The 21,722-nt window shown below is 41.9% G+C and overlaps 1 protein-coding gene across 2 annotated transcripts in view; it reads right to left on the bottom strand.

The window, feature by feature from the left end:
* Positions 1-1,219: 1,219 nt before the first annotated feature.
* Positions 1,220-21,722, bottom strand: part of SGCD (sarcoglycan delta) — a 314,890-nt gene continuing 294,387 nt past the window's right edge. For both annotated transcript variants that reach the window (XM_050312063.1, XM_050312062.1), the window contains exons 9-10: positions 11,967-12,090; positions 1,220-10,946 (exon numbers count right to left, since the gene is read on the bottom strand). In XM_050312063.1, the coding sequence (XP_050168020.1) occupies positions 10,773-10,946; positions 11,967-12,090 (298 nt within the window). In that variant the 3' untranslated portion in view covers positions 1,220-10,772. The remainder of the gene's footprint in view (positions 10,947-11,966; positions 12,091-21,722) is intronic.

Here is a 21,722-nt window from a genome sequence, read left to right on the forward strand (position 1 = left end):
GGATGCAGGGAAGTTCCTGCCAACACGCTTCTTAATGGGGGTTAATTCATGAATTATTTCATTGTCAGTTTACTAGAAATTCCAAATTCAGGCCAAGAACTGCAGCTGATGTTCAGCTGAAAGATGTCTTTTTTATAAAGTGCAAACAGTCCAAAACCCAGTGAGCAACAAAAAGACTCTGCATGTCCACCCAACGGTACTGAGGGAACTTATTTGTAGGCCCTGCAAACTGGTAAACAAGTATTCCTACAGCCTGGATTCTGGCCGTGTCCCAGCAGCAAGGACTGGGCTCGTTCTCTCTGTGTGCTCGGAAGGCATGCACATCTTTTCAGCAGGATTGAATTCTTGCTATTTGTTCAGATAATGAGCCTCAATCAATGCTCTCATTTACTGACAAAATCCAGGGTGAACAAATTCAGATTTTAAACCCAGTTCCTGCAAAATGCCCTCAGAAGCGATGGCCTGGCATGTGCAGAGTCACCCATGAGCAGCTGATTAGTTGGCCAATTAAAATAAAACTGATGGATCGTTAAAGCAGCCAGAGGTTTTCCAAGAGGCTTTCCGAGAGTTTGCCCAGACCACTAGATTTTTTTGTAAATTATTATTTTTAATTTGATTATTATTTTTTTGCAGGCAGACTTGAGCTCCTGCTCCCGACTCCGTGTACAGGTGGGGGCTCGTTCCCAGGTGGGTGCACTGCACTCTGGTGCCTTCTAGGCTGGAAAACCTTGAGTTCCTGCTGGTTTGGGGCACAAGCAGCACCAGATCCCTTCCACCAGAAAATGATGCTCTTTGAGAGGTTTATGATGCTCAGGTAGGACCTCAGAGCCTGCAGCATCTGGGCTGTGAGTCTCTAATGCCAGGACAATTTCTACAAAACTAAGCAAGACTCAACTTCCCCCAAAGGCAAGATCTTTTGTTCTGTTGTTGACAGGTTTTCCTCAGACAGCCATTCAGAGAGATTCTCATTCCATCCACTAAAGCATTTCTGGCATGAATATCCAGTTACCTGATCCTGTGAAATGGATTGCTATTGTGATCCAGTCTGGTGTATCCTACAGATATACAGAACAGATCCTATCCATATCCTACAGACACATGGAAGTCTGAGGTCTAACTCATGTCTGCCACACTCAAACAAACAAACAAAAAACCCCTCAACATCTCTTTCCTTCTTAACAATCATTATTTTATTAATATATTTTACAAGATTGCAGTTGAAATCATTTAAATACAAACTTTTTTTTTTATACAGAAAGTGTAATAAAGTTAAAATAGTTCCTTGTGTAATTCATAGCATTATTGCAATGCTTACAAAATTTTGCATAGAGTGTGCAAGGATTGATGTTATTTGATACAAAACAGCTTTATATTTTCCCACACAATCACACACATACATAAATTAAAAAGAAAAAAGCCAAACAAATCCAGATTTCTTAATGAGAACTGTGATAAGACTTTAAATTCATTTTGTCCTGTTTACATGATCAAGGTCATTGGTGGTTTTCAGAGTAGAGGTCAGACAAAGTGTTTTACCATCACGGATGAAAACTGCTATAGCTTATGGGTCATGCCTTTTATGCTACTGCAGTAGATGAACAGGGGTTGGCTTCAACTCACACTGAATGTTGTTCCTCTGTTGGCTCTACCTACATGAAGCATTTTTTGGATGAATATTGAAAACTCTATTGGCATTTGCTCACAAGGAAACTAATTCAAACAAGGAGTGGGCAAAAAAAAGGAAGCCCTAAATCAAAACCTAAATGGATCTGAATCAGATCCAGCACGTCAATCCCTTCCCTGCTCCCAAACTACTGCACAGTGAAGATCCAGACCAAGACCTGGGTCACAGCTCAGGAAAAGCTCTGACCTAGAGAAGAATCCAGGTGTGAATGCTGTCAACTTAGCCCATCTCCAATAAACACAGGGGACAATAACTGCTCAGATCTGCCCTTTATGAGGTTTCTTACTTGGCTGAGCAAGGGCAGGATTTGTTCATCCTAACTTCTGTCCTTGCTCTGACAACCCACGAAAAGGGACAAGAAAGTGAATTTCTCCAGCAGCTCCTGCCCTGTGGAAGCCACTCTGCAACCACTGCAACCTTTCCCTATTGCCAGCAGGACCGGCAGACCCTCAGTGCTTGCCCAGAGAGACCTTCTGCTTCACACATGATCCAGCAAATCACCAGCTGAAACCCTGCATGGTTCATAGTGGTGGCTGGAAGGAAGCTGGGTGACCATGCCTCCATTGTCAGCCAGCATCTTGAGCTGGCAGTGGTGGCAAGATTTCCCACAGCTCTTTATCTGCACCCATGAGATAAGGAAATCCCAGAGGCACCTGTGTCCCACGCTGCCACCAGGAGCACCCAGGCAGTAGGTTAGGCAGAGCAGCCATACTCTTTTTTATGATCTCTCAAAAGGTGCTAAACCCTTAGGTCCAACCCTTGGGCAGTGTAGGCTACCAGGGAGTCAAATGGAGCCAAACCCTGGTTTACACCATCTGCAGAGCCAAACTGCCATGCTGTGAATGGCCCTGTCACACTGCTCCAGACCAGTCCCCCCAAGGCAGGCATCATGCCTTGCTGCCATTTCTAGCACAGAGGAGCTGCCAAAGGGATGAGACAGAAGTGAAAGGGCAAAGCCACGCAGGAGACTCCCCCACCTTGCAGGCTTTCTGAGTGAAGGCAGAGTACTGGGAACCATCCCCATGGCATCCCCTTGGATGCTGTACAGGTATTAAGGGACAAAGCAGAGGTGGTTTTAAGAGCTACTTGGCTGCACCTTCAGGAGTTACTGCTCTCAAGGTGGCCAAAGGCTTGTTAGAACAGCACCCAACAAATACCAGTGTTATTTATACCCCTCAGACTGCAGACACACATCATTTGTATCATCTCTAAAATCACTAAAACTGACGAAGTGTTTTATTATCTGTTACGTCCATGACAGCACTAAAATCAAGTGCACAAGCCCAGAGGAAGACCTAGATGAAGACAAAATTATCAGGCTGTGGTTTAGTGTAGGAGGTAACTCCCTGCTCTAAGGCAGCCACCCTAGAGAGATCTAGCCATGGTGTTGGGGGATGGTGGTGTTTGCAGTAAGTAAGTGTGGGAGAAACTCTGATAGCAACATTTTTTTCAATCCAAGCTTCAACAAAAATAGCACCACCCACAAATAATTATTCTTTTGCTCTCCAGCGTGAGCCTGCCTCAAGATATTTCAAGGACTCCATTATGAGGAAATTTTTAAAAGACCAAGGAAACTACATTGCTTTAGAAAGCGATAATGCATTTAGCAGTAGCAGGTTTCGGAGTGCTTTATCTCCTATTGGCATTTAAGCCTTTGAATGGGGAAAAAATGTGAGAGTACAATGCAATTTAAAATTCCTGTTACATGAAAAGATGCACATGGCCTGTGCTTTGCAATGGAATTGTTCCTATAATGGCAAATATGTTAGAAATGGTAAGACTTTCCATTTGGGTAGGACCTGATGAGAGACTCCAAGGAGTCCTTTTTAATCTCAGAAGAAAAGACTGTTTAACTAAAGTGGCATGTTTTTATTTGAAGCATTTGGTAGCACAATGTAAATGCAACATTTTGACACAAATTTCTCCTTCTGATATTTTATCTCCCTGGCAGGAAGTTTTAACCAACTAAATGTGAGGCAAACATACAACTACATGTCGCATCACAGTGGACGTATCCTTCCTATGTATTGATACCACTTAAAAGCTAACAAAAGCTCAATCAATGGAGAGGATTTGCCTCAACAGAAATCTGGCTTCCTCTGAACAGGCAGCCCATCCCTACTGAATGGTGGCAGAAAATCCCAGCCATCCCCTGGCTTCCAGCTGCAATAAGGTGAGACATTCCCTGGGAGCGACACCAGTGCTAACTTTCCCACAGGAATTACACTTGCAGCAAATTAATTTTTAAGGGACTTGCACCTCTAGCTTAAAGTGACTTGGATGGGAAATCTCAGTGGTGCACCAAGATTATATTTTCTTCTCATTTTGGATAAAAATCCTGCAGCTTTTCCAGTATTCTTTATACAGTGTGTTGCTTTTCACAAGGGCACAATACAATTCAAGTGGCAGGACAGGAGAGGATGAAATGATAAACCCTCAGGGCTGTATGTGCATAACTGAGGGCTTCTCAACCACAGCAGACTTAAAAGCTTTCTAAATACAAGCTATTTACATTAATTTCCATCCAAGCCCCAAGCCACTGTGGTTATTGCGGACAGAAACAACACCCCAGCAATCTTGAACAGCCCAAGCTGTAAGTGGTTTCAGTGACAGTAATTCCACTGTGCACCATGAAAGCTCAAGCATAATCGCTACTGTATTTAGTAAAGTGGATGTTATTAATTTAAAGTATAATAGTGCAAAGAGACAGAGAAGTTGGCTGCATTACTGTGATTAGGGTGATGTCTCACCATTTCTTCCCTTTCACTCCTACCTTGTTTAATTTACCCCACTCTTAGTTGAATAACATCAGCACCACATCAGTGTTTTTAACCTTGCTCCACTCACAGTCATAAACTTGGCTACTTGAGCTGTGAAAACAGCAAGTGCCACACAGAATTGACCTGAAAGTCCCGAATTTCACCACAGTGCCACTGCTACACACAGGTTGTGGGGTTCTGTGGGACTGAGATGTGACACGATGCGGATTTGGGGGCTGGTCACTGCACACAGATGCAGATGCAGCAGGACACCAGCTACCCAAACATTACACAGCAATTTCAGAACTGAGGGAAAAAGGTTAAAAGGCAACTCTTGCCAGGATCATGCTCCTCTACAGCCAGGGCAATAAAAAGGCTGGTATTTTCACGTTCAAAAAGCACCAAAGCAGGGCTTGGCAAAGCTTGGCAGGAACACACCCTGTACTTGCTGGGGTTGAATTCTGGATGATGACATTTCAAAATTTAAAATGTCAGCCATAAAAAAAGACTACAGCCTCTGACTTTTTTTTTAATTTTGTTTTTACTGTATGTACTTCTAAAATGAAATCATTACAGCAGTTACTCTTCTACTCTTCTTCACTGAGCAGCCACTGGAGCTCCTGATCTGCTAATGCTCAAGTGGAGGTAAGTGAACAGCCAGCACCATTTACTCAGTTTATTTATACTTTCAGCCCAGGATGATGTCTTTTGGTTCTGGGCTATTTCTTCACATTTCAAATTTCAGATAACCTTGTCCTCTGCACACATTTCAAGATTTTTCACATTATTTCCTCCTCTCCCCATTAACCAAGTTAGAGCCTTCCTGCCACTTTACTCTCTCAAATGTAGCTTTATGATACACCTGTATTTCTCCTGCCCAGTTCAAAAAAAAAGCACCATTAAAGTTAATGCATTTCAGGTGTGAGGGTAACCAGAGAGGAATGGATTTCTTGAAATCTTTGGTCTTTGTTTACTCTCTTTTGCAATATGAAAACTTAAAGCCAACATATATAAAGAAAATTGGCTTTTGTTGTAAACAAGTGTATATGAGTGTGTGTGTATTTGTGTGCACATGTGCCTCCATCTTATGCCTACAAAAGCTAACTTTCATTAAAAGCATTTGTATTTGCAAATTAAGTATGATGTGAACTAACCTGACATCTCCCCAAGTCCCACTGGAATCTCTCTTTAACCTTGGAGCAATTTCTAGGGAGGGTATTCTATTTCACCATCATTTTGCCATATTGTATATTGCAGATGGTATTTTTAGTCTTATGCCCTCAACTTTTTTGTTTGTGCAATTTAAAAAAGGAGAAAAAGGAACCCTCTTAAAATGCAGCTGTTTGACAGCACATGACTTAGATAACCAAATACAAATCACTCTTCCACATACGTAGTTTTCTAAAAATGAATACTTAGGAGAGGCCTTACACATATTGTGGTAGTTACTGGCTTCCCCTTTTGATGACTTCCTTTACTATTAACAGTTCTTTGTACTCTTTAGCCACCCATTTCACTGACTACTGGGTAACACACCTCAAAAAGCATAAAACACCCAAACAAACCAACAACCATTAAAAAACCCACAAAGAAACTTGGAGAATGGACACAGATGTATTGTCATTATTAGGACCTCTGCTTTTGCTAATAGCAAGTCTTTTTGCTTTAGAAGAACCATCCTAACTCAGCTATGACAGCAGAATGGTCACACACTACATATGGATAAGGTACCAGTCATGGGTCAGTACTCACTGTCATTCTTCTGACCCTTTACATAAAGTGTCACATTTACAGCAAATTGGACAAGGTCCTGAAGTCCTATGAATTTAAGAGCTACAATACATAAATGCATTTATGAATACTGCATGGTTGCCTAAGGTACATTGACATTAGTGTCACAGTCCCCTGATTAGCATTTCGATGGGGTTTTAGTGCTCACAGCTGCAATGCAGGCTTTGGTTTGAACCTGCAGCAGCCCCAAGGGCTGGCAGTGTTCCCACTGCCCTCAGTGCCCTCAGTTGTCACCTACCCAGCTCCTGTCCCAGCTCAGGCCATGAAGTCATTGACATCTCTTCCCCTGATCTCAGCAGAAACAAATTCACATCCAGCCTTGCTTTAGCATTGAGAAGTAAAATTAAACAAATTTTGAGACAAACCCCTTTCCCGAATAGCAAATGCTCAATTGAACTAAACTGCAGGCCTCATTCACAATGAAACAACAAACCCTTGTTTGGTTTTGGCATCTTATCAGTGGTAGGTAGAGCATACGGATTAAATTCCAGCCAGGGAAGCTCTGATTTAAATGGATTCAGGGAAAAACCAAACCACACAGGTACAGCAACTGTGAGGGATTTCTGGGCAAGGCAGGAGGAAAAGGGACTCTCGTGCATTTGCCTTGTCCAGCAGGTGAGTCAGTCACTCCACAACAGCCCTCAACAACAAACTGTGGAGTGTGAGATAGCTGGATGTGTTTAAGTGCTGCTTTTTAAACAAAATGCTTGTTTTTTCCCCTGGGATCTGAGACACATAGTCCTGTTTGCTCTGGTTCCACAGAGTCACAGAATGGTTTGGACTGGAAAGGACCTTAAAGATCGTCTCATTCCAAGCCCCTGCCATGGGCAGGGACACTTTCCACTAGACCAGTTGCTGCAAGACCCATCCAACCTGGCCTTGGACACTTCCAGGAATGGGGCATCCACAGCTTATCTGGGCAACCTGTGCCAGGGCTTCCGCACTCTCACAATAAAAAATTCCTTCCTGACATTTAATCTAAACCTGTCCTCTGTCAGTTTGAAGCCTCCTTGTCCTATTACTCCCTGCCCTTTAAAAAGTCCCTCTCCAGCTCTCTTGTAGACCCTTTAGACACTGAAAAGAGCTCCAAGATCTTCTCCAGGCTGAACACCCTCAGATCTCTCAGCCTGTCTCCTCAGCAGAGATGCTTCAGCCCTCTGAGCATCTTTACAGCCTCCTCTGGACTCTCTCCAGTAGGTCCATGTCCTTCTCATGTTGGGGGCCCAGAGCTGGGCACAGCACTCCAGGTGGGCTCAAACAAGAGCTGAGAATCCCCTCCATTGACCTGCTGGTCTAACTCCTTTTGATGCAGCCCAGGACACAGTTGGCTTTCTGGGCTGTGACTGCACATTGCAGGTCATGTTGAGCTTCTTGTCAACCAAGAACCCAAGTCCTTCTCCTCAGGGCTGCTCTTGATGCATCCTCTGCCCAACCTGTATTTGAGTTTGCCACTCACTGAACAGTAGGGACTAATCATGTGGCCAACCCAAGCACAGGCAGCATCACCCAAACCACAGTCTTAAAACTCAAATGATTCACTAATTCAATGAGGGTTCAAATGATCTACAAGTCTCTACAGGGGTTCAATCTTTCTATCAACAACTCCTCATCTTTCAATGCAAAATATAATCTTACGTTTTTTAAGATGGAAACATGATTTTAAAATATATTGAGACAACTGGAATTCCTTTGAGTAGACATAATTAAGGTACCCTTTGTTCACCTCAGAGAAGCATCTGCAGTGATGGCATCGATGTTCAGGTTTTTTCCTAACAACTCCCCAGCAGAAATTCATACCACAATAGATGGCTGAGTGTCCTTAGCAGCCTCATGTCCTTTGTGATACAAGAAAGTGATAACCTCATCCAACAGCCCCAGCTGAGAAAACCAGTCACTCAAAATTAATTTGTTGGGATGGAAATCCTCATCAGAGCAGCCAAGGGGTGCATGGAGATGAGGACTGAGCCAGCAGTGCCTCTGGAATGGAGCACAGAAATCAGGATGCAGCATCCCTGCTGGGTCAGTCCCTGTGCTCAGCCCTGCCTTCCTCACCAGCATCAACACCTTCAGGGATGGGAAAGTTAATGCCACTTTTTTTCTGGACAGGGAACTCTTCCTGCAGCACATGCCTTCACAACTGCTTACAAAGGATTTGTTTATGAATTGGGCCATGCTTGCCATGAGGTTTGTGACCAGTAATGAATGAAACAGGGAAAAATATTCTACAGTAAATGTAGGACTATGAATGGGACTTCAGTCATGGTCCCAGAGGTAACATACACAGTATTTTGCTATATTTAACATGGTAAAAAAAAAAAAAAAAAAAAAGTCTGTATCGTTCTAGGTGCCCCTACAATCTTAATGTATTTCATCAATATCTGTTTTAAGTTGCACAACCAGTTCCCAAGACACCCTCCTGTCCCTCCCCCCCAAATAAACTAGTTTTAATAACAAGATAAATATGATGTGCTTCTCCTTGCTGAGTGCATTGACTTAAGGCATAGGCACAATTCCCCTCTTTGAACAGAGATGGTATAGTCCTGTGTCCCAATACAATTGTTATCCTGGGTGACCCTTTGCATTCAAATGTTGACTCAAGACAAAATAATTACAGGAATCATTCATTAACAAATAGTTTGAATTCATTAATTCACTGGGAAGCGTTACTAAAATAAAAGTAAATTATTCAATCCTCTATTGGGAGTAAATTTTATGGGAGTGCTGCTTTCTTAGGCAGCAACATATCTAATCTAAACTCCATAGAAATCTTCTCTTTGGGTCCAATCAGTTTTGGATTAAGCCAGAATTGTTCTTTAAAAAATAATAAATAAATAAAACCCTGGTACTCTCCAGACCACAAGAAAATACGTGAAAAGCTGTAAAAAAGGAATGGGCTAAATTAATTCTGAAGATTTCTGTCAGCTGCATTTTATGCTGAAGATCGCTTGAAGAACACCAGCTTTGGTTAGATATCACTAGGGATGGACACAGATCTGTCTTATTTGCACATGAGGTAATATTTCAAAAGCATCTCAGTGTCTTAGAAACCTAGCTGTCCTCGTGAGATTTACTGCGACTTGGAAACTCCTTGCCATAATTAGTATATTTGTTTTTCAAAGATTTTTACATGCTTGTCGATGCAATTATGGGTCAGAATTCAATGATCTGGGCTCTTATTATTTTCTGAAATTTGAACAGTGGAAAGAACGTTACCAGTTCAAATTTCATGTTTTATCCTGCCTGTAAGTGACTCCTAGACTTTAAAATATGGAAAAATGCAAACACGGAAATATTCACAGTTTTGGGGTTCAAATTCTAGAGGAAACAGCATCCAGAGCCCTTGATTTCTAGTCATCTGGCTTTATCAAAATCTTTATAAATTCTTTAAAGAAGTCTGTTTCATTGTCAACATCTCTGATATTTGCAGTCTCCACCAAATCTAAGTGGCCTTGGACTGTGTATCCCGAAAAGAAAGATGGAAAAAATTCTGGCATAGCATCTACATTATACACCTAATTTGTATAATTTTCTCAGTTTCTAAGGGCAGGATAGGTAACTTTTTCTATTTCTATAGGTATTTAGGCACTGTCCAAATCTTAAATCTTCACACCTTTGCGCCAGATGTGTTCAGAATTGAAGGTGCTAATGGAGCGTGTGTAGGGTCATCCAGGACACCTGTTAAATGAGGAGGTTCAGGATTTTTCTATGTAGTCCAACTTTCACAATTTTTTTTCTTCCAGTAACTAAATATAACAGCAGTTTTGTTAGCACAAGGATGAACTTTAGGTCAGTGTTTGAGCTGATGCGTGCCATCTGAGTAGCACAAGACATCCTTGGCCATGCACAGGCAAGTGTTGAACCTCTTCAGAAAATCACATGGATTATTCCAGCAAGATCTGGACTTTCCTACTGGCCAAGTGCATCCACCTCTACCAACAGGAAGCCATGCTTTGGGTGATAATTAATGAGTGTAATTTAACCTCAGATATCTTGGATGACTGCAGGTGATCAGTACAGCACATCTGGCTATTTCGTTGTTTGGTTTTTAATTTATTTTTTTTTCCATGCCACTGATTTAATGGTGCAAAAATAATCAGAGATGCTTCTCTTCCCTCGTATGTTGGTGGGTCTACATGGGTTCCAGGGTCTTGACCAGCCAGCAATCCCATTGCTCTGAGAACATGATCAAAAACGAGGGGTGATCATGACACTGCATTACTACAGAAGGGTCCAGGGGAGCATCAGATCCAATTCGGCAGATTGTACCAGTAAATTTTGGTGGGGGAAAGAGAAATGCTACACAAATGTAACAGGGTCACCCTGGGATTCCTTGTACTGAAACATCATTTTACACAGAGGATATATATATATATTTTATATATATATTTTTATATATATATTCACACACACGCGCGCGCACACACAAAAAAAGTCTTTGATAGGCTTTCTGTGTTCTAGTAAAAATAGTTGGCAGCTGAGATCTGTGAGACCAGAACTGGCTTTTGTGCTGCCTGCGATGCCCCACTGCAAATTGTCTCTCAAAGGCAGACGCTTGTATTTATCTGGCAGGTCGAGCTACTGCCTGCCTGAGACAGGAATAACCTCCCATTGGGACACACACAGAGCTCGTAGATTTTTTGCCTGGACCCTGCAGAAGAGGAAGATCCTTGAGGCAAGTTAGGTAGTTTGATTTTTGCAGAATTCAACGTTATCTGAAGCCGGAGGTGGGGGGGGGAGAGAGAGAGAAAAAAAGAGAGAGAATTAGCAGAGAGCTGTTATTTTTGATGCTGTGTTTAAAGAAGCTTCCTTCAGTCAACTCAGCTGCTACAAAAAATGGGTAGGCAAGTGTATTAAGATGGGGAAGTCTGATATAAAACTGAGTAAGCACATTATCTGCCTTTACCATGAGTCACCTGCAACCTCCAGTTTGTTTCTGCTAATCTACCCACTGTGTGTCCTTGGCTTGTGGCTTCCCAGGGCACCTCCACATTTGGGTTCCCCAGCCCGAGGTTGGGGTAATCCCCACTGCAAGGTGGTGGGTGTGTATGGTTCACCTCCAACGACCCCTGCTCCTCCACCAGGAGTTCTGTCACTGTGATCCCATTGCCAGTTATGCTTGCAGGTTCACAGCACTGACTTCTATGTATACTTTACATTTATGTATGTCTAACACTTTTGTGTGTGTTAAAAATAACTGAAATGCTGCAACAGATCTGAATTTCTCCATATAAAACAACATGAGGTGAACATTTCCCCTTTGGAATTTTCCCCAATGTAACAACCTGTGTTTCCTAATGTGTCCTTTCTTTCCAAAATGAAACATCTACTACAAAAGCTTTTCAGATCAATACTGGTGAATTAAGCTCTTCTTATAGAAAAATGTATGATAAAAGATTTAATTACGTTGGCAAAGTAAATCTCATTTTAAAGTGACAAGGAAACAAAGAATTTAGGAGCACTGTGTATTTTACAGCTGCATAAATCTGCTGGAACAACAGATGCTATTATCCACGCACTTTAAAAATAATGAATCAGCCCTTGCCACAGAGTGAGTCTCATTTGCATGTGATGTGTTCAATCACAGCAGAAATGAAGTTAGGAAAGCCTGCTGCACCTGAGCCTTCACACCTGCACTTCAAACACAGCGGCTTGGTAACCTTGGAGGCTACAGACACGCAGGAGATCTGTGGCTTGGCCTGGTTTTGCTGCAGGGCGGGATGTGCTTTGCTTACCTCTCCATCTTTGGATTCCAGCCTGAGCTCTGTCCTGCACGTGGCTTTCAAGCTGCCGGCCTCGGCGTTGATCTCGATGCCTTTCGGAGCCTCCATCACCAGCGCGCGTGTGGGAGACTCCAGCCTGGAACACAGAGGGGTTACAGAGCCCGGTGGGTTGGACATTCGTGCTCAGTCTCAGGCTGCTGCCTGGCAGAACCCGACTGCTGCCCTGCATTGCACCTCAGGACCTACTGATGGTCAGACCCATGCCTGCTTTAGTCAGAGGAAAGAATTCATGCACAGTGAGGTAAAACACAGCACAAATCTGACCTACTAATGTTTTATGTCAGCTTTTCTCTGCTGGGTCAAGACACAAGGTGCAATAAAGCTGCCCCCATGACCAGCTTGCTCTTATTTCTGCTGGAGATTTCTAACTAAAAATCTGCAGCTGTCTACACAGAGAGTGCAAGTGCTTCTCTTCCTCAAACAACTGTTCAAGAAGGAATAAATTAGTTCTCCTAACTTCCTGTAATGTGAGATTTGAAAGGGTTTAAAGACACAGGGAAATAGATGAAAACAACCAGGCTGAAGACCCCAAACTTTGTGGTCTCTAGTCCTAGGCTCATGACCATGTGCTCTGCAGTGCTTCAGCTCCTCCTAGCCGTGGATACACTGCACAGGGATCTGACAACCCTGTTAGAGCACTGTAACACAGCCAAGCCTTTTACTCCAGGCAATTGGGGTTAATGCTGTAAGATGCAGAAGTACAAGGTTCAGTCTTCCTTGTTGATTATCCATTGTTAGGTCTTGCTTTATACCTGTCTCTTCTCTTCTTTGTAATACAGTCTCATTACTTTCTGTATTGAAAATAATAAAAAAACAATTCTCCCTCTTTGGGAATAGCCTCTTAGTTGATTTTATCACCATTTATTTACTGTACCATCACAGACTGTGATCCCCTCAGGTGAAGCAGGAACAGAAGCTCCTCTGCTTTGCCTGCTTTGGGCTGTCAGCACTGACCACCACCTCCAGTTCACTAGGGCAGCTCTCAGGGTTTGCTTGAATCAGCTGTTTCTCTGCTCTTCCTATATATAATAACTTGTGCAAGTAAGTGTATTCTTAAACGGACTCCTGCTGGTACTGAGACAACATTACGGGAGACTGAGGGAATTCAGCTGTATTTATTGCAGCCAGCAGCTCAATAAAGCAAAGGCACACAGCTCTCTCTGTGTGGCACTTCTCAAGTTATGACTTTCCCTCTTTTTGTTGTTTTCATATTGCTGCTTTTTGAACACCTTTCCTCAAGACCCCCAAACTCCTGCATGATTTCCTGTCTGATTTAACTAAATCTAAATTTGAGGGAACAACTGAGGCATATACAGCTTAAGGAACGAGCGTGGTCTCATGGTTATCAGCCTCTGCTCAGCTGCTTTTTGTTCTCTGCAAGGAAGCTACATTTTACATAAACCTTCCACTGGTATCACCCCTTGCCTAGTTCCTGTATGAGGAACCCAAGGTTAAAACTGTTGTTACTTTTTTCCCCACCTCTTTGAATTGCAGATTGCATGGAAGAGAAAAAGCTTGCAAAGAATGATTGCCATTAAATAGTGCCACCTGTGATACGTTTCCCCCTGACCTCCCAATTGCAATAGCTGCCTTTCCAATATCAGTTAGAATTTCCTCATGGTAAAAGGTCACAGAGTGCAGCTGTAGGGCTCTGACACATGAATTCTGGTGGCTTTTGTTAGGGTGGCTTAACACACTGTCTGACCCACATTTTCCCTGGAGATTTCTGCCCAGGAACACAGTATGCTCTCACCCTTAACAGAGAGACACCTCATAGACTGGTGTTTACCCTGAAAAATGAAGGACCATCTGCTTGCACTAAGCCCCCAGATCTGTGCTGCAGTGGCTGGGAGGCAGGCACATATTCCCTCCTGCCACCTCTGCTCCACAGCAGGATCCTCAGGAGGAGCAGCAGAGAGCTGGGGCCAGTTATGTCTTGAGTCACTGTAGCTAAATTCACCAGAGGATGTGTCCAAACCCCAAGACAGCCGAGCTAATCTGAGGATAAGATGTTCTTATTCCTAAGAACACGGCCAGGTGACTCTTCAGCTCTCCAACATTTTAGTGACTTTCCAATTTCTTTGATGTCCTGGCTGTCTCAAAGTATTTGTTCATGTGTTAATCTTGTAGCTCTTCTTCCAACTGAGAAATAAATCTTGTGAGTGCAAAACAGTGTTCAGGCCAGACAGTAAAAACATGTTCCTTTGCAGCAGCAGCAGCAGCAGCATCAGCAGCACTCAAGTCCTGCTTGTACTGGAACAGCCTCCCAGTCCTACACCTTTACTGGAAATGGGTGAATGTCTTCCCATGGTGGGGGAGGATCAATAGAGGACCTTCTTGCCTCTCTTTCCTTATGTACACAGATCCCACAAACATCAAACTGAGTTAAACGTGTTCTTTGAATAAGCCACCAAAGATATGGAGTGTACGAGATAACATCGTCCCAAAGTTTTATCCTCTTGTCACATCTAACAAAGTGACAGAGTCCTTCTCCCTCCTCCACACGATGAAAACCCACAGGCAGAATAACAGCACTGATGAAAGCCCACTGATTTTAGACACATTCTAATCCGTGCAGGGCTTCTTGGCTCATGGAGGCACAAAGGACCCTCTCAAGCCCCTCCTCACATGGGACAAATACACAACAACTCTGGGTCTTTGCTGCTGCTCCATCACCCACCTTGCTGAGCTGACCCCTACTCCATCATCTTAAATCTCTAGCTCAGACAGCTGCAATCTTGCTGACATACTGAATCAGCCCAAGCACAAGCCTTTAATACTAAAAATACAATTTTGAAGCTCAAGGAATTTTTTAGAACCATAAAACTACGGAAGTGAGTGCAAGTACTGTAACAGCAAAGTGCAGCTCTTAAAATAATGAAAAATTTGGGCTGCAGCCCACATGCCTACTTGTTTGGAGCCTGACTCTTCTCTCTCCTCCATGTTTGATACTGGTGTAAGTCCATCTGTTTGCATGGGACTTTTGTGCCAATTTATGCTACTGTAAAGGAGGATAGAAAGGTCTTAAAAATGTGTTTCCTTGGCATTTGAGGGGCATATGATTGTAAGGAATTTAATTTGATTATTTTCTGATATCCCAAATGAATCTCTGAAACACCTGTCCCCAAACCAGGAGCTTCAAAATCTATGCAAAGCCAGAGAAAGCAGTTGAGGAGGTTATGCTCTGGGGCTTTGAGTGATGTTTACTGAATACTTTCATTTGAAGCAAGTGTTTAAGACACACTTTGCTTTTAAGCCTAATTCTGCCTTCCAGAGCAGAACCAATTTGGAGACTAATAATGAAAGAAAATGATTTAGCGATGAACAGATAATTTGTTCAAAATCAACATTTGTTTTCCAGTGTGATCCTCTGGAGCTTTTAGTAGGATTCCCATCTCCCAGTTAGGTGTAAGCCCATACTTAGAGCAGTAGGCTGGAAAGGTGGCTGCATGAATATAGATTGTTTCATTATTTGCTCCTGCTCTTGAATTTTCCATCCCAGCAATTGGCACATAAGCCCTTTTTATTGACCATGGGTGCTGCTTATTTTTGCTTCAGTATTTGCAGGACTGGATTTTGACCTCTCTCACAGATCTGGGCACTGCTATCCACAGCTTGTTACAGGTTGTGGAATTCAGGACTGAGATAAGCTACTGCCATAAAATTTCTCATGTCCCACCTACAGTCTCCAAGTAGATGGATGAACAGACATTCTACTGTCTGGGTGACTACTCACAACATAGGAATCACTCCTATGGATTCTGGGGTGTCACTAAAGTCCAAACTTTTAAATGAAAAGACACAAGTAACAGGGTTTTCAGAACTATCAAAGTTCCCAGGTTCCAATTATTACAATGGGTATTAAGTACTCTTGAAAATCTCACTGAGCACCTAAATGCTACAACAAATCTGACCCTTAATCTCAGCTCTTAGTTCTGCAACAGAGGTAATGGCACTTTTCGACTCCATAGGGAGGATGAGAAGATAAATATATTATTGCTTGTGAAGCAGTTATGTACTGTAATAACTGAGGCCAGGGAAGTACCATTGCCAGAGATAGAGATGGCTGGCAGGTGGATAACTGATCTTTCCAAATCTGCAATATTAGGCTCATATCTTCATGAAAAATACTTTGGTCCTGTTCTTCCCACTGAGCACACTCGGCCTGCATGTCAGTGTGGGGGATGATGTATGCAGGGGAAGCCTTGCTCCAGCTCACCAGGCTTGATGGACAGTGCTACACATGCCTCTGAAGCCCTTCCACTCAAACCTATCACCAAAGCATCTCACATTTTAAAGAGAGGTGATGGCATGTGTGCATCTCGCAATGAACCGCTCTCCTGCTATTGCTGGAAAATCTGTGCTCCTGGGAATCCACAAGGGAGAAAAATTTTCAGTGTCATCCCTGCTTTGCTTTGGAAACTTAAGCAGTAATTTAAAGGAGATCAGCATATGAGTTTGTATTGCGGTTCCAGTGGAAGTTATTCACTTGGAAAGACCATTACTTACCCAGATTTCTAGTTTTCATTTCCTTCATCATAAACAGTCACATTAATCACTCCAATACCATGGGATCTATTTCCTTTTTGTCCCTCCCCTCATCCCCTCCAGGATAATGCAGCATTTTCCTTACTGTTACAAAGAGCCTTTTGAATTTGTGGAGAAAAAAGGGTATTAAAGATCTAAAGGCAGCTGGGGGCTGCTGATGTGCTTCCAGTAAAGTGGACATAATTTCATTAACAAGTAAAATGTATTGCAAATACTTTAGGGGTAAAAATTTGCCCAGGTCCAGCTTCGATGCAAACTGGACTTGCAAACTGTACCAAAGGCAGTAGAGGAGGGAGATCTTCAACATGTAAAAGCAGTTAATGTGCTCAGAATTTCTTGACCCCAGTGGGGGATTTTTCTGTGTGGGGCACAAACATTGCTTGCAGTATGGAAATGGATAGAGAAATCTACACTCAGGAGGTGAGGAGCATATGATGCAACAGTGTGGTAACAGGAGCTAATTTAATTTTGCTTAGAAACCTCTGGACTGAGAATAGAGCATGTATTACTGCAGCTGTAGCCCATTACATCTAATGACTCTAATTATTTCTTATGGTATCCATCTGACCAGCTATAAGATTCACGTTGAGCATAAAATTAACCAATGTTACCACTGTGCCTGCTTATATCTCATACAACTGGCAAATTACGCTGGCAAGTAAACATGGAGCTCCATCAATTTGCTGGTAATGAACCAGTATCTCGGGCAGAAATTTGTTTTCAGATTTAACTCCCTTGTTTCAATGAAATCAATGGGATCAGCCACTCGCAGTGACTTACACTTCTGACTTCATTATTTGTGTGTTATCTTATATATATCTACTTGTAAGAAAAAACCCACAATGCTTTTCTCACTATTAACTGTAAGTTAATTAGGTTTTACTGAATTGCAAAGGAAGCAAGCTTAGTTTCTATTTCTGGAATGCTTTTAAACACTTTTTTTTTTTTTTTTTAAATTTTTTTAAATTTGTCTTACCTGTGCTTGTATTGGAACAGAAAAAACTTTGGGAGGAGGAACAACAGGCTGAGCCTGGACTACCCTGGTAGAAACCTCAGGTGAACATAAGTTCAAGCAGTCTTGTCATCTCCCAAAGAGCAAAAGGCTCTGTTCTGAGCTCTGCCCTTCATCACTAGATTTTCTTCCTACTGGTACTGCCATCTCATGAGAACAACATAGACTAAAATATGGCAAGAACAGCGAGTCTATTGTAAAACAGGAAAGAGAAAAAAATGGAGTTGGCCTTGGTACATCAGAATGAGAGGTTAAAATGCTCTATGTCTTTTTTCATGACACCATGATTTTGAGAAAATATGATCTAAATGGCACAATAAAAAAAGCAGTAAGTATTCTGAGAGCTTACAGAAGAGACCATCACTAATAAGAAAATATGTATCCCTGTTATTTATTGCTTAGCATTGACATAAATCTTGTTTTCAATTACATGTTAATGAAGCACACCAATTACTGTTTGAATAGGGACATCTGATTACAGTCTCAATCAACAGAAATAAATCTTGTTTATGGAAGCTTTCCAGGGTATTTTTTTTAGGAACATTAATTACAGAAGTAAACAAGAATATATTATTATCATGTCATCCAATTGTACATCCTGCCTATTGCTGTAAATACTGGTTAGTTTGACCCTATCACCATTCAGTTTCCAGTGTTTATTCTGCAAATCTAATAAGCGACAATTCCAGTGCAGCCGTGCTCTGAAACAATTTGTTGTGTCTGGGGGTTGAAAGCCTCATGTAATTCCCAATGTGAACAATGAATGAAAATTCTTTCAGCTACCATCCACAAATGATGGTTAATTCCTAAATAAAATCCAGTTAAATCTGTCAGATAGCTAGCAGGTGCAGAGGTCTAATGATGCTTTATTGGAAATTACAGTTTTCTAATTGAGCTGGAGATAAGTCTGGTTCAAATGGCAAGGGGTGCATCGAGTTTTCTTCTCTATATTTGGGCAGCACAGATGCTGAGGAGATTTTATACAAAGATGAGTCAAGAGAAGGTTAAAAAGGAATTGAGAAAGTAATATGAATTACCCTTGGGACGGTCTAGATACATGAGGAACCAGAGGAGTTTGTAGGTATGGTACCAACTTGTAGTACCAAGCAGGTGGGAACCAGCTCTCATTTTACCTCCAAAAAAATGCCATTCTTCAGCAAGAGGAGAAGATCAAACATATCAGAAGACCACCACACTGCAAATCCCATTGTAGACTTCCAGCACCCTCTGCACTAGCTGAGCTTACTCAGAGCACTAAAAAGCACAAAAACTAGGAAAGCACAGGAAAGTCAAAATACAATTGATTGCCTACCATGCTACAGCCTGGGAATTGCTGAACACAAGGTAATTTGGTAAAGTTGTCCTAAATGTTTGTTTGAGATCAAACAAAAGATATCAAATTAATCTAGGGAGAAAAATGACTGTGTAATACTACTGAGATCTAGTTTCATTATGAACTGGAGAACTAATGAAGGGCAGAGACTGTCTAAGAAAAAGGTACAAGATTAATGTTTAACGAAGAGGAGGTATGGCTGAGAAAATTAAAATCATCTGGATAATTAAAAAATCTGTTGCTTATAAATCAAGGAAGGAAATTATCATAGAAATTGGGAGATAGCTGAACACGATGTGTGGCAAATACACATGTGGTTAAAGAAGGTAATGTGTTTAAGTGCCCAGGGAAGGGATTCAGGGATACTAAAAGAATTACTCCTATTTCAAGTGTAGAGATGACTGTAACTTCACTCTCCTCAGACCTGGAGGATTGTGAGTAGATTGGTCTTGCTCTGAAACCCTACTGTGCCTGACACACCTGAGCAGTGAACTGGCCATGGGATTACCTCCATCCTGCAGTGCTCCATCTTTCAGCCTTAATTTCCCTTCTAAACCAAACCATTCCAGGATGATCTCTGACAGTAAACAGCCATATGAGACACTATATAGATATAGAGTAAGCTCTGGCTGGAGGAAAGCCAAGGATAGATGCCCCCTCTCTTGGCATGGTCAGAAGTAGGACAGTAAATAACATTATCACAGAACAGGCTGAGCTCCAGCTAAGGCATAGTGCTGCTGTTGATGACACTGGCTGGCATTAGGAGCCAGTAATTAATTTTATTACGAAAACCTCACCACTAAATGTCTCTTGTCACAAGTTACATAGTCTGGGTCAAAACTGCTTAAGTAATGGTCTGGAAATTCCTTCATGGCTAACCAGAGAGCTTGGGGCTGCAGTGTGGTTCTGCCTCTAATCCCACTGACCACAGCTTCCCTACACTCCTAGTATGGCAAACAGACTTGGAGTAAGACAGGCCTGATCTACCACCTAAACCACATATTCTTTTGCTTGTCTGATGTATTGCGCTATGCAACTTATTGCATTAAATTAAAATAAATAGAAACAAAATAAAATCCTCCTCCTGTTGGGTGCATTAATGACCATGTTCATGTCTCATGCAGTGGCAAATAATTACTTTTCATGTTACCATAATTGCCTAAACCACAAACGCATTTTTTAAGAAACAAAGGTTGGGCTGGTGTAAGTTTCTAATTATAGGTTGAAAGCTTCTAATTAAAAGGCATAAATTGGAAGAAACCCTTTCAAGCAGAATTACAGGAGAGGCTGCTAAGATTGGGTATTATCTTGTGCACTGTCACCGTGCCAGGGAGGAGAAGAAGAAATAGAAATCAAGTGTTGCGGCTCTTCCTCGGGGCCACTGACACCATTTGCTAACAAAGTGCTGTCATCATGAACATGGAGGAGAAGAACACAGCCCAAGGGAGGTCTGTAGGGCCACCAAATCTCAGGCAACCCTGAGCCACTGGAGCAGAGAAAGCAATGCTGTCCTGGAGGGAACAGTTCAGGCTTAAATTGGCTTTTTCCTGAAGTTTATACTGGCTTCTGGGTGGTGTCAGGAGGACAAAAACCACCCGTGTTGGCCTAAAAAATCCCGGTGTAAAGATGGATACTTGAGTCAGCTTAAACTTGCTGGATTAATCCATATAGTATTTATTAACTTAGACATTACGTGGTGCTCTACTTTGGGATGTCATGTGCAGTCAGTGCCTGACCACTGGGTCAATTTGGACCAACTCTCCACTACTTTCATGGTTTGATCTACTGCTCTACTTTGGAAGAAGGCAGAATGATGTAATTTTTTTATCTTATTCTTCTGTTTTCCAGGGTGTTAAATAATCCTGAGGAGAAGACCAGCATGTCATCACTGACAGAGAAATCACTTTCCTCTGATAACCCAGCGTACTCGAATGAGAGGATTAATGGCAGGGGGTGCAGTGCTATCCAAATATTGCAGTCATTATCATCAGTACTTTGCATGCAGTCTTCTGCATCATAACTGCTTGATGAAGAGAAGAAATGTTGGTCTAGAATTTCATTCTAAAATTCTTTTTGAAGTTTGTCTGTCATGGGATTTTTACCTGCTCTTTGGTCAGCCATAAAGGAAAAGGGTCAGGTGGATTAAAATCTCACGTGGATAGCTCACAGGTTCAGCTTACAGCACTGTGATGATTTACTCTTTCTCTTCTCCTGTGATTTATTCTATTCCTTCTGAAAAGACTGCAGTTAACAGTAAATCACTTACAATGAGAAATATAGAGATAACAAAGCTGAAAAGGATTTGAAATGGTAGAATTAAAAACCTGCTTTGGAAAAAAAGGTGTATCTGTATGCATCATATACTCAGTGGTGATACCCTTTGGAAACATGTACACACTTGCCTAAGTGGATTTGAAGAGCTTATTTAGCATGACAAATTGGCTACAACCTGATGGCTATTTCTGAAAACCCATTTATAGACCTTCAGACACTCACATTCCTGTGGCACATCCATTCATTGTACAGTCAATTTATAATGATTCCACCAAATTAAATCTTTATTAACAAACTTATTGACTCTGGCTTTGACTTATTGTCCCCCCTTTTAATTAACTGCAGTAATGAGACAAGCAACATCCAATATAACAACTGACCAAACATTTTGCTTAAAACCTGCCGTTTATTTCAAGCAACTTCACAAAAAATGAAGGCTGAATTGTTATTTGCTAAATGTCAATTTTCACACTCTGTTGAACCTTTTCTGAAGCCTGTCAACCACAAATCTGTAGTCATTTTTCCCCCTCTGATCAGAGCT

Source organism: Myiozetetes cayanensis, unplaced genomic scaffold (genome assembly GCF_022539395.1).
Source record: "Myiozetetes cayanensis isolate MyiCay16 unplaced genomic scaffold, myiCay2020 scf17, whole genome shotgun sequence".
Taxonomy (NCBI): Eukaryota; Metazoa; Chordata; class Aves; order Passeriformes; family Tyrannidae; genus Myiozetetes; species Myiozetetes cayanensis.